Below are 12556 nucleotides of genomic sequence, written 5' to 3' on the forward strand. Positions count from 1 at the left end.
TTTATTGTCTTCTGTAAGAGTAGCAGCAGCTACTTTTGTATGTATGAATGAACTCCTAGCACATGTTTTGTGTGAGTTTATACATAACGTGCCTCTGTACATTCTCCACCCACTGTTGACCTCTCCAGGTGGGACATATTTGGAGCTGTCATTGGTACAGAATGTGGGACACTGGAATCTGGCTCAGCCATGGTATTTATCAGAGATGGAGAAAGAAAAATATGCACTCCATACATGGACACTACAGGTTATGGGAACTTAAGATTTTATTTCAGTATGGGTGAGTATATATTCCTAATGTAATACAACATGTGGACCATGTGAGATATGAATTGTGCAGTGTGCATAGAACTATTATAAATACTCCTCAGAAGAAGATAGCTCTGATTCGTGACTGTGATGCCCATGAGGATGTAAGACTGCCCACTCTCAGTCAGACCAAGAGTCCACCCTTCAGGATGCCCACACAGGTGTACAAACATGGAGGGCACATAAATAGGCCTCCCAAAAATATTCTCCCAGGTGGCACTGACTTGCAGATGAAAATCTTTCTGAACCAGACAGGGCATTCTGTGTTTAGTAGCCCTTGGTGGGCATTTCTTCCTTGAATTTATCCAGCTATATTTTTTTTTTTTGGCTGACATAAACATTTAGTTTCAGGTTAAAACAGTTTAATGTAGAAGTTACATGAAGGTGTGTTCATGTAAGATCAGTGTCTAAATTTCCTTTATAGTTAGAGGAGATGTGGTCTGTACCATTGCTGGAAAAACCCATTCAGCTCACGGTGAGATATCTGTGCTAGACCAGCTGAGCGACTCTGTGGACTTCGCTGACTGCATGGGTTGGATCTCCCTTGATATAAAAGATGCTTAAGCACCTGGTGCACACATAGGTGTGGGTTCACTGTTGTTCAGTCCTCAGGCAAGATTCATTACACGAGCACTGGCTGTTGTTGCCACTTGAGGTGTGCAAGCACAAGACTATCAGATATGACCCAGGGTTTGTGGGAGAGGCTCAGCCTACTGGAGCAGCAGGTAGGTCAGGCAGGTCCCTACAGTGTCTAAAATGATCTCTGGCACTAGTTTTTATCAGCTGAACCTGCCTGTTACATCCACAAGACCCTGTAGCCACCCCATAGTCAAACAATTCTTCACATGAAGAAGTATCTTGTCTTGTACCTTCTAATTTCATTTGATGCCCCTTGCTGCTTATATTAGAAGAAATGGTCATATCTTTGTCATCCTCACCACACCACAGAGGATTTTACAGGTGCCTGGCATATCCTCCTGCAGTCATATTCATGTGGACCCTGGTGTTAATGCATCAGAATGAACAGAGTTGCACCTGAGGATGAGGTAGGAGTAGCATAACGGTGGGACAATCTTCGCTGGCCGAACCCACAGAATAGTTTCTGCTCAAAAGCTGTTATTATATTCATAAATGTTTTCCTCTGCTAATGTATTGGCCCAGAGTGAGATTCACACAGTGTGTTCTATAGTGTGCTACAGTCTTGGATGAGGTATGGCCTACATGTGGCATCCTTAGTGGAAAGCACTGATGTGGTGTTAGCATCATCTGTGGACATTCCCTGCTGGGACAAAGTGCAACCTCAGTGATTTACCAGGGCTAAGAAAGCAGTGAAAACAAACCTGTCCTGCTGCTTCCCCTCCCCACTGTTGTCAGTGCAGCTGCCTTAGTTCAATGTTGCAACAGACCAAAATCCCAATGAACACGGTGGTGATCGTTCAGTACCTCACAGTGTTTTTCCAGAACTTTTATTTTGCACATAAAGGAAATTGCATGAGGTTATTCTCTCAACACCAGGTTTAGAGGGAGTAAGGGTTTTTGCTTAAAAGTAAAGAATAATAGAATAATAAAGGAGGAAGCAGAGACTAAACTTGTGACCTCCACAAGCAACCTTCTGAATCAACAAGGAAAAAACGCCTTTATTTAATGGGTGGAAGACCTCATGTTGTTGTCCTGTATTGTCGCACATCTCCTCTGTGTTTCATGAATTACCAATAAACCACAGGAAAAAGAGGATGATTTTTCCCAGTTCTTCCGAGCATTACAACACCTGCAAGAGAAACAGGAAAGAAATTTGTTCAACCTTCTGAACTTAGGGGAGAAGTTGTCAGCACATGCAGGCACAGAGGATAGTGGGATATCACTTGAAAAATGTATTCTGTATGTACTTGTAAATTAAATAACTAATAGTTTAAACATTCAGACAAGCAGAGGACAGTATAATGCAGCTCAAAGATGCAGATCTTACCTAGGTTTCTGGACTGCTTTGCCTATTCCATTCCAAGAACTGGCCATCTGTAGTGAAAATAGCAGAAAAGGTGTTTCAGATATGTAACCTTTCTACTTTACAGACTTTTCAAAGAAGATCCCTCATCCTGTTTTTTTTCTGTTTTGGTTTGTTTTGGTTTGTTTCTTTTGTAATACCTGCAATACCCATAGTGTACAGGGAAATGATGTTTCTTGTTTCAATTGCAGATACTCTGTTTTAAAAACTTTTTTCCAGAATGCCAAACTAGTGTGATGATGTCCATCTCATAACTATAATGCAGATATCAATGCTCAAATTTGCCAATACAGCTGCTTTTTCAGAGAAGATTAATAAGTGTTTTGGGTTCTACCAATACGAAGATATTACAGATGCTGTCCCTTTCCAGTGAGACAACCATATCACACATGTTTTGTGTGATACAATAGATTCCATCCATCCATGCCTTTTAGGATATGGTGTAGATAGTAGAAGCAGAGGCACAACAAAAAAGGTAAACAGCAATCTTTCTTATTTCCTACTAAAAGCAAATTCTCTACTGCCAAACTATCAGCTGAGAAGTATTGAAGAGGTCCTCACATACAATGTGTGTGGCTGCACGGAGTGTGAGTACTAAATAACAGTTTGCTGACGAGAACTGAAAAAACAGAGCATTTCTATGCAAATAGGATTTAAAGCATACAGATAGAAGTATTGCTTTGGGCACAGTATTGTATATTAAAATTATTTTGATAAGCTGATTGAGTTACTTGAGGTTTTCATAATTGTCAACCCCCTTGATCTCTGGCATGGTGTATCTGATCAAATAGTTCTTATACATTATGTCCTTAGGGCTAGTGTTCTTTTGTTTCATATCCTAAGTTAAACAGCATCTGGTTGTAATTATTTTTGTAATTGTAGCTGAATAGCATGATTCCACTTTCCTATAACAAGGGCTTGAATTAATTTTTGTCTCTCTCAAATGTGTGTTGTACAGGGGGAACTTGTGATTCTGGAGAATCCCATGAAAACGATGTCATACTTTATGCCAAGATTGAAGGCAGGAGGGAACACATACCTCTTGATACCCTGACCTATGCTGCTTACAAGGTAAATTGTCTTAAACAAAGTGGGTGGATGGGATGGATAGATCCATCTATTTTTAAGCCATTGCAACAATGGTGTATGTTGCATTCCATAGGAGCAGTCAAACGTGATCTTCCCAAGCACATAAGTCTCCTGCAGATCTCACAATAGGGTGCCTGTGCGACATGGGTCTGCACTTATTGCTGGTTGCTCCACCCCAGAGCAGGACTGTGGCACTGGCTAGTGCTACAATAATAGGCAAATGGGCAGAAATTTCCAGCCATCAGCTGAAAACTTTGGTGATAACACCTCCTCAAAAATAATTACTCCTGTCTCCAGTTGAGCTCCTGCTAGCCACGGTTTGATACTCAGGAGCTACATCCTGAGAGGGTCAGTGGTGATGAGATTGGTGGCTGGGGGAAGAGTGACTGGGAAATGCCTGGATGTCTTTCCAGTGCCTGGTCCAGGAAAGAAATGTCACATTTTACAACTTTTATTTCCATTTTAAATACAGTTGTGTGCCCTCTTCGAGGATCTGCAGCGGTGTGGGTATGAACTCAGCCATAGGATGCTGTTGCTGGCAGTATGCACAGACAGCTTCTCCTCTGTGGATAGCGCAGCCTCCTTCCAACCATGTCCATCATCCTCAGGCAGGACCATAACGACCTCGAGCATGCTGTCAGGATCCTTCCTGTCTAGGGCAAGGCAACACTTAGATCACATCTACCCTGAGTAACCTAGCCCTGAGGTGCCCTTAGTATGCTGCTGTAAAAAAGACAGCAAAAATTGATAAGTAATGCATGTACACACGGATGCACTAGAGATTGAAATGCAGTATGCTTGTACAGCGTGTAGGAAATTTGGTGGTAAAGATGCAGGTGACTTCAAGCACATGTCTGTGTGCATTTTCACTCTAACTCTAGCGTTCAGAGAGCAGCTGTTTACAGTAGGGTTTGGCCTGAGTTTGGCTGAGTCACTTGCATTGTTTCATTGTGCATGGCTTCCCTCCTCGCCACCTTCTGTTTAAAAGACAGGGTAGGACTTTTTTAAAACTAAGGAAACTGTAATTGTAAAATAATAAAAAAATAATTGGGGAACTTGGGGAGAGATAGGATCTGAAATTACACTGAATTCATTGTGGAGATTTTTTTCAAACAGGCAGGTTTAAAGCTGACATCCTCTTTTGACATAATAAATGTCTAATTACACTGTTTTAGGACAAAGGCTAAGTTTCATAAAGCAATGCTTTCATTTATTTCCACAACATAACATCCTCCCTACATATGCCTGTGAAATCATGCTGTTACTCCATTCTCACATATTCAGAGCAGACATGCCATCAGCCTGCATTTGCTTCTGTGAGCTGAAGGGCCGCAGGACAAATAGCGTCTTCCGTTAGCAGCTGAGCACTGACAACATAAACTAGTTTTTTTCAGAACATGGAAGGTAGAGTCTTTTCTACAGCATCTTTACAACCAGACAAACTGATCCCACTAAGGCGATAAGCAGCACCGATATCCAGAGTGTTAATAGCTACAAACACGATAAAAAATGATATAAAGGTGGCTAAAAAAGTTAACAGAAATGAAGCAAGGAGAGAGAAAAGCACATGTTTGGTTCAGCACATTTGAAGTTGCTTTTCTATTTTAAATAGTACTTTGTGACCTTTTTAAATGGTATTTATTGTATTTAAGGCTGATTTAATTTCTTTTAAAGGTTCCATCTTTGGTTTCTGTTGTGATTAGTCCGGATCTGCAGACTCCGGCAACCAAGTTTTGCCTGAAGCAAAAGAGTCACCAAGGCCACAACAGGAATGTCTGGGCTGTGGATTACTTCCATGTCCTTCCAGTGCTCCCTTCCACAGTGACTCACATGATCCAATTTTCCATCAATTTGGGTTGTGGAACTTATCAACCTGGTAACAGGTACAACTGGGGAGATTTCTCTTTTGATTATCAGCTTTCTAGCACATTTTGGTTTATAGCATCTATATGAATATATGGATTTTTTTCTCAGAAACAACGAAGCCAGCAAATAATGACAAATATAAGCTGCTCAAAAGCTAATGTTTCTCCTGATCTCCACAGGCCCAGGTTTATACACCTCATATACAATAAGGCATCTATTTAATAGCTTTCCAGGTCAAAACTTCCTCTTCTTGGTTCATTATTCTGAAATTTGCTCACAATTTCAGAGCTACTTTAGCTCCAGTTTCTGATGGATATGAGATTTAACTCTTAATACTGTGTAAGGGGGAAAGTATTAAAGGCAGTGGCAGAAACCTGCCCTACTGACCTCCCAGAGATTTCTGATGTCACAAGCATATCTAATTCTTGTAAGACTGGTGATAAACGACTCTTGTCTTGATAACCATCAATATGAGGATGTCACTGCCTGTGCACTGACCACAGAACTCTTTTGCTGGCTTCACTTCATTGGGAAGTTAATTGTTATTTTTTCCAGGGAGTTAAGGAGGAGAGAACGGGAAAGAAGGGAGTCCTTTGCTGCTCGGTATCTTGTAGAATATTAGAAATGTTGGTTGGAAGGGACCTTGTCCTGGGTTTGGCCAGGACAGGGTTAATTTTCACTAGAATCCAGGAAGGGACACAGCCGGGCCGGCTGAACCCACCTGGCCAAACAGAGCAGGGTATTCCATATCATGTGCTGTCGTGCTGGGTTCTGGTGGGGGGAGCTGGGCGGCGGGAACTCTCACAGCTCGGGAGCACGGGCGGCGGTCCAGTCCAGGAGAGCGGCTCTCTGGGTCGTGCGGTTTGTGTTGTGTTTTCTCCTTATCCGTATAGTTGTTGTTCCTGTTCCCTTTGTTTGCTGTTCTGTTAAACTCCCCTTATCCCGACCCACCAGTTTCTGCCTGTTTCTTTCCATTCTCCTCCGTGCCCCGGTGGGGGGAGGGGAGGCCGTGTGGCACTTTTGTTGCCGGCCGCAGCCAAACCATAACAGACCTTCACAGGTCATCTGGTGAAACCTGCTGCTGCAGGTGGGATGGTTACCAGCTTAGGTCAGGGAAGCCATGGCTTTGCCTATCCATGACCTGAAGACCTCCATGGATGGACATTGTCCTACCTCGCTGGGTAACCTGGTCAAGTGAGAAAGTGTTTCCTAATGTCCAGTCCAGAACTCGGAAGCCATGTCTATATGGCCATTGCCCTTTCTACGGTGCCTGCCAGTACTGCGGAGAGTTTCGCTCTGGCTCCCTTGTAAGTTCCCTCTGCACCATCACAGGCTGCCATAGCTCACGCCTCCTCTCCAAGCTGAGCAAGCCGCCTCCCCAGCCCCTCCTAATTCAGAGCTCAAGGCCACAGGCATCCTTGTCATCCTCTGCTTCACCTCTCCACTTTCTTAACATCCTTCAAGCAGGAGACCCAAAAACAAACTGTCCACTGTCCCTTTTTCCTTTTGTATATGTGAGACTGTTTATCCTGGATTAATTTGATATTTTTCCAGCACCAAGAGTTTAAAGTAGGAAACTGTAAATGCTTTCGCATCCATGTCCCATGCATCTATTTCCAACTGGAAAGAGCTACATTAGCACTGACAGTCCTAGCAGCCATGCAGGGAAGCAGAATTCAAGGGGCAGTAAAAAACAAGGCTTTGCACTTATATTTGATAGGAAGGGAAGGCAGCAACATTTTTCTACACAGAAAGTGAAAACTTTGCCTGTAAACACTCCTGGCCTGTAAACATGTGCTAAATAAAGCCTCTGTCTCTGTCTGTTATCTGATGGGGATTAGTATATATTTTGAAAGTTTAATATTCTTCACTCATGTAAACTATTTCTGAAGCAGAAGTGAGCTTCTTCATAACAAAATAAGCACTAGGCTCCCATTATCCCTGTTTGTATTTCCGAAATACGTTAGCATTTCCCATGTCCTGGTCTACAGCATTATTCATAATGCTTTCATTACTGCAAATGTAAGAGACTCGCACTGAATATATGCAGTAAACATGACCCTCCAAGGTATCGGTACAGTTAAATCAGAAATAAATTAGTAAAAACCTCCATAAAGCATTTTAATACACACTTACAATATCATAGTGATGGTATATTTAAATAAAGTAATATTGTCAGCAAATTATAATGAAAAGGAAAAGTTATAATCAAATAATTTAGTATTGAGGTGAAGAGTGATGACTTTTATAATGTTCCACTGACATTACTTAAAATAAAACAGGATATTACAAGCTAATTATGTGGAGGAAATTACAGGAGTATTTCAGTAAAATACTCCTTAATAAATCAAGCACTTTCTATATGACTCTTTCACAGTCTTCAGAATGTAAAAGATCTAAGGATATCCTTACGCTCCTAGATTGTAAACATTTTATTTTTTTGCAGTGAAACAGGGAAGGAAAAAATTCTAGTAATACCTTTTTGAAAATTGAATTTGTCAATTAGCTTTTGGGAGAATGGGTTTAACAACTCTTTGTCATAGACTCAGTGGATATATGTCGTAGACTCACAGAGTTTCCAGTTCTCTAAGGTCACCGCCTGCACATGGATGGTTTGATTTATTACCAGTCTATGAAACCAGAGAACAGCAGCCTTTTTCCAACCAACTCAGAAGTTTTTGCATATGGTTTTGTCACAAAATTCACAAAAATTCACCAGTGAGCGCTACAGGCTCTGTGAGGTGGGAGAAAGCCTCCAAAGACCGTTATGGCTGGGCAGCGCGGAGGCTCCCATGGCTCCTCTCTGAAGGGTGCCCATCCCCAGGTCCCCTTCACCCTCTGCAGTCCTCAGTGAGGGATGGCTGTTTTCACTGTTCCATAGTGCTTTTCTGGTCTCCATTCAGGCGTGACAGCTGGAGGACACAGATGACTGAGAAGTCCAATGAAGTTAATATGTGTCAGCAATGAAAGGGAAGAGCCAGCCAGTGCATGAATAACTAGTGGTCTTTTACCACCTTCTGAAGATGTAATGCTTAGCAGCTGGCAGTTCTGAGTGTCCTGTGCTCATATGATGCTGTCTAGCTCTGATTAATCCAAGTTTTCTCCTCATTATTTTTGAAACCGTTTGTACCTGAAATATGAGAGTAACATCAGGCTCATTTAACAGCAGCAGCATAAAAACACTACCTAGATGGCGGCCACACAAGGACTAGATGCTTAGACAATCCTCAGCCTACAGGCTACCCTTCTGGTTTTTGAACACTCCATTTTGTTTCATGTTTGTATTTTCAAGATTTTTTTGCATTCAAAGTCTGCTTTAAATTATTTCACTTTTCATCATCTGTTATTAGGAATAGCAGTTGTGGTGGTTTCTCCGTGTTGATATGTCTACATTCATATCTATGCCAGGTAGACTCACAGTGTCTTTCTCCTTTCTTTCCTTCACTGTGTTATCAGTGTCAGCTTGGAGTTTTCAACAAACCATGGTCGCTCTTGGTCCCTGCTCCACACTGAGTGTTTGCCTGAGATATGTGCTGGGCCTCACCTTCCCCACAGCACCATCTACGCCTCTGAAAATTACAGCGGGTGAGAGTGTTCTCTGCAAAGCTAACTGAGATGCAAGATTAGAGAAGTGAATTATAGGTGACAGAGGAAAGCAGCAAAGCACACGACCCCATGTCATCTTTCATTTTTTACTAGCTGAGAACAGCAAGGAAGGAGTGTTCTGGTCTGCCTGGCTGCCCAGTAATGAAATTTGAAATATATAGGGCTGCTTCTGTGGTATAATGTTATTTTTCTGATACTAAAGATAAATTACAAAAAAACTCTGTGGACAGCATGCTGGTAATTAAAAGAAAACTTATGCCACGTCAAAGCCACAAAAGTTTTCTTCTTAGTCAGAGGAACCATCAGTCAAAGCCATATTCACATCCTCAGACACCTATACTCACGTGGAATCCCAGTATTGGGTTACAGTGAAGCACATCCTCTGTACTTCTGCAGATGGAGATGGTTGTCAGTGTCACTTTCTTACATCAGCCCTTCTCTTTATTAAGTCTCTTTGGTACTGTTCTGACCAGAAAATGAACTGTGATATCTTGTTGCATAGCACAAATCCCAAGACCGTATCCCTCTGTACCCCAGCTTCCACCGACACTTCAGAGCAGCGCGTATGACCGTGAGAAGAGAGTGTAGTTGAAGCATTGCGATGATCTGGCAACCCCTGTTTCTGTACCATTTGCCTAAGAACCATTACCCCTGGTGTGTGTAGCAGTTGTAGCCCCCGTGTATGCTATGAGAATGATGGCCCAGACCACAGCAGGCCAGATCCTCTGTGCTCCTCTTTTCACCTGTGTGGGTTTCCACCAACCAGAGCTCAGTTGTACTGAAAGGTGTAATGCAGTGTGCAATTTCAGAGACAATCATTGTGATGGAGAAGTTGCTACAGTGAAGCAGGTTAAGATCCTGGGTGACTTCATGCCTTCATACAGGAAAAAAAAATGGCTGGGTTTTATAATGGAATAATTAACTTTCATATATTCTATGAAAATATCATAGGCCATGATCTTTTTTTCATTTACGTTTTCTAAAGCTGCAGTGACTTCACTGCTTCATTTGACCAGATTTTAAATAAAAAATTCTCACAAAGCTTCCAGTAGAAGTAAACATATCTGCAAAACAGAGGGTTGCTTAACAACTATCAGTGTAAAATGCTAACATTTGTTATATGTATTTCAGGTGGAACCGAATAACTATTCCTCTTCCCAACGCAGCGTTAACAAGTGACACCAGGATTCGATGGAGACAAACAGGACCAATCCTTGGAAATATGTGGGCAATCGATAACAGTTAGTATGCTTATCCGCAATCATGCTACATCAGAAGAGTAAATCTTAATAAGTTGCTCAAACATATTTTCCAGAATCACAGGTCAAAGGAGTTTCAGTTTGTTAAATTCTTTTTCGGCTTACCTGTACTTGGGTACAGGTGCATTTTGAAGCTAGAGAGGAATTCTGTCATTTGAAAAGACAATAGCCTAGTAGATCATCCTGGTTTTTCTTTTAATTGAATGTTTTCAAGGAAAAGATATTGGTGGCAAGGGCTTAATGTAACATTTCCTCTGACTGCTTGGTCATAATTATACGAATAGGTACTGCATTGCACTATTAAGGACATGTACTGTGCCAGCCTAAGCAACAGTTACAGCAGCTGGGACATATTTATCCTTCTGGGCATAGAAGACCTTCAGAAAGCAATGCTGCTACCAAAACATTGACAAAATTTTAACATTGTTTACAATATCTTCAGGGGGAAAGTACAATCTATTTCAGCGAACTATTTTTAGGAAATTATTTTTCACCTACCTGTTCTTTAAATGGATGTGGAGAACTGGGAGTAGCTTATGTTGACTCATATAATTATAAAACTTAGGGCAGAGGGTAACCAGGGCCAGTCTTGAAAGGAAGTACTTTAAAGCACAGAAAAAATCTTTAGGAACACAGGGTGAAATAGACACATCGTATGAAATGCAGAAATAAACATGATTGAAAGGACTAACTATGAGAAGGTGCAAATTTTTTAGCTTGCTAATTAGGCTTGGATGATTTGGGACTGAGTGAACTAGACCCAGAGTTTGTTTTGTTAGATATGTGAAGCAGGTAATTTGAAGATTTAGGGTGATGTACAATAGCCTGTGAAATTTTTTTGTGATTCCCAGTAAGGTTTGATACGAAGCCTGGGAATGGTAAATAGTTACATCTTGAAAAATTATTAAAATAGATTAATGCCTAGTTTTGAAAATAAAATCCTTGAAGCTGCCTTGATAATGCAATGCCACAAATGAAATTCTTACGTGAATTAAGTTTTAAATGAAATTTAAATTCTGAAATTCATTCATTCATTCATTTAAATGAAATGAAATTCTTACGTGAATTAAGTTTTAAATGAAATCTGGAAGATGGCCATTTTTTAGAAACACTGGAAAACTGCCAATTTTCATAAAGCTTTTTTTCATTTTGAATGACATGATTACATCTTTAACCCTTCTACTTTTACCGCCCCCTCAAAAAGACCTTGAATGAGACAAATAATTCAAAGAGACTGAACAGAATTTTTGCACCCTGAGAAGTGAGAAAATCTAGAAATCACATGAAGTCTGATGGGGAGTTAGTTACAGCGAGTAGCTAACGAGGATTTAGAGTGCGTCTGCCAGGGAGTACTGACACACTGCTGTCATGGGCAGCATCGTAAAACTAAGAGAGGGAACAAGTACTGGTTGTTATAGATAATTCCAAATTGGTGGCTACTTGGATGACATTCCAAAAGTCACAATGCAAGTGGATAACTCCAAGTAATAGGCATTCTTCAATAGAAAAGATGACATTGTTCATGGTTAAGGCTTGTATATCACATTGTATTGAAAGAACATTGCCCACAAGTTAACACTTCAGGTTGTATCCAGATTAATGCTTTTCTTTATAACAGTGCAGTGAATTGTGGATTATACTGACATTTGCTCATCTTTCCATCCTTCATATTTTTCACAAAATATCAACACTGTTGATTAGGAGTCAATGGAGGAAGAGGAAATACAAGAGTAAAAATAGTCTGGAAAATTTTTGAGTGCATATGATTTGGAATTTTATTCCATTTGAAAGAATCAGTGGAAGTGTGGGATAGTTAATAGTTCTTTAAGACATATGAGGGCAAGTTCTAATTCCAGTGAATCCACTGAAGTTAAGTACATGGATTTCAGTGAAAGAAGCTGTGGCATATTTTAAAAATCTACAAGAGTACTGTTGGAATGTACTAATATATATATTGGATTCTATCTCTAAAAGAAGATGACGAAAAGGGAAGGCAAGCAAAAGGCCAATGCGTAGCAACTCACCCGATCTCATTCACAATCTTAGATAAATCAAAAGTGCATTAATTAAAACATCACAGGTGCCTCAAGCCACAGATAGATATTATTCATTAAATAATATGTTATCCCTGGCTATCCTTGACACAGAGCAAAACTCCTTTACTCCATTCTACAGAAGGATGCAATCAAATACATTTTATCCTTTTGTAGACCTCTTCCAGCTAGTGGGATTAAGATAAATATAACTGTATGATCAGGTCTGTATTCTTTCTTGTATTCATTATATTCTATTTATCACATAGCGTAACCCTTCATTTAACTTATTTCTTTTCTCTGCAGTTTATATTGGTCCATCTTGCCTCAAATTCTGCTCAGGGCGAGGACAGTGTACTAGAAATGGCTGCAAGTAAGAGTTCTAATTCAGT

General features: G+C 40.6%; 1 protein-coding gene across 2 annotated transcripts in view; it reads left to right on the forward strand.

Annotated features, from left to right (window-relative positions):
• Nucleotides 1-12556, forward strand: part of RELN (reelin) — a 300342-nt gene that overhangs the window by 188000 nt on the left and 99786 nt on the right. For both annotated transcript variants that reach the window (XM_075429592.1, XM_075429593.1), the window contains exons 12-17: nucleotides 129-280; nucleotides 3270-3382; nucleotides 5075-5283; nucleotides 8723-8851; nucleotides 10004-10113; nucleotides 12471-12537. In XM_075429592.1, coding sequence (XP_075285707.1) covers nucleotides 129-280; nucleotides 3270-3382; nucleotides 5075-5283; nucleotides 8723-8851; nucleotides 10004-10113; nucleotides 12471-12537 — 780 coding nt within the window. The remainder of the gene's footprint in view (nucleotides 1-128; nucleotides 281-3269; nucleotides 3383-5074; nucleotides 5284-8722; nucleotides 8852-10003; nucleotides 10114-12470; nucleotides 12538-12556) is intronic.

This window comes from Opisthocomus hoazin, chromosome 8 (genome assembly GCF_030867145.1).
Source record: "Opisthocomus hoazin isolate bOpiHoa1 chromosome 8, bOpiHoa1.hap1, whole genome shotgun sequence".
Taxonomy (NCBI): Eukaryota; Metazoa; Chordata; class Aves; order Opisthocomiformes; family Opisthocomidae; genus Opisthocomus; species Opisthocomus hoazin.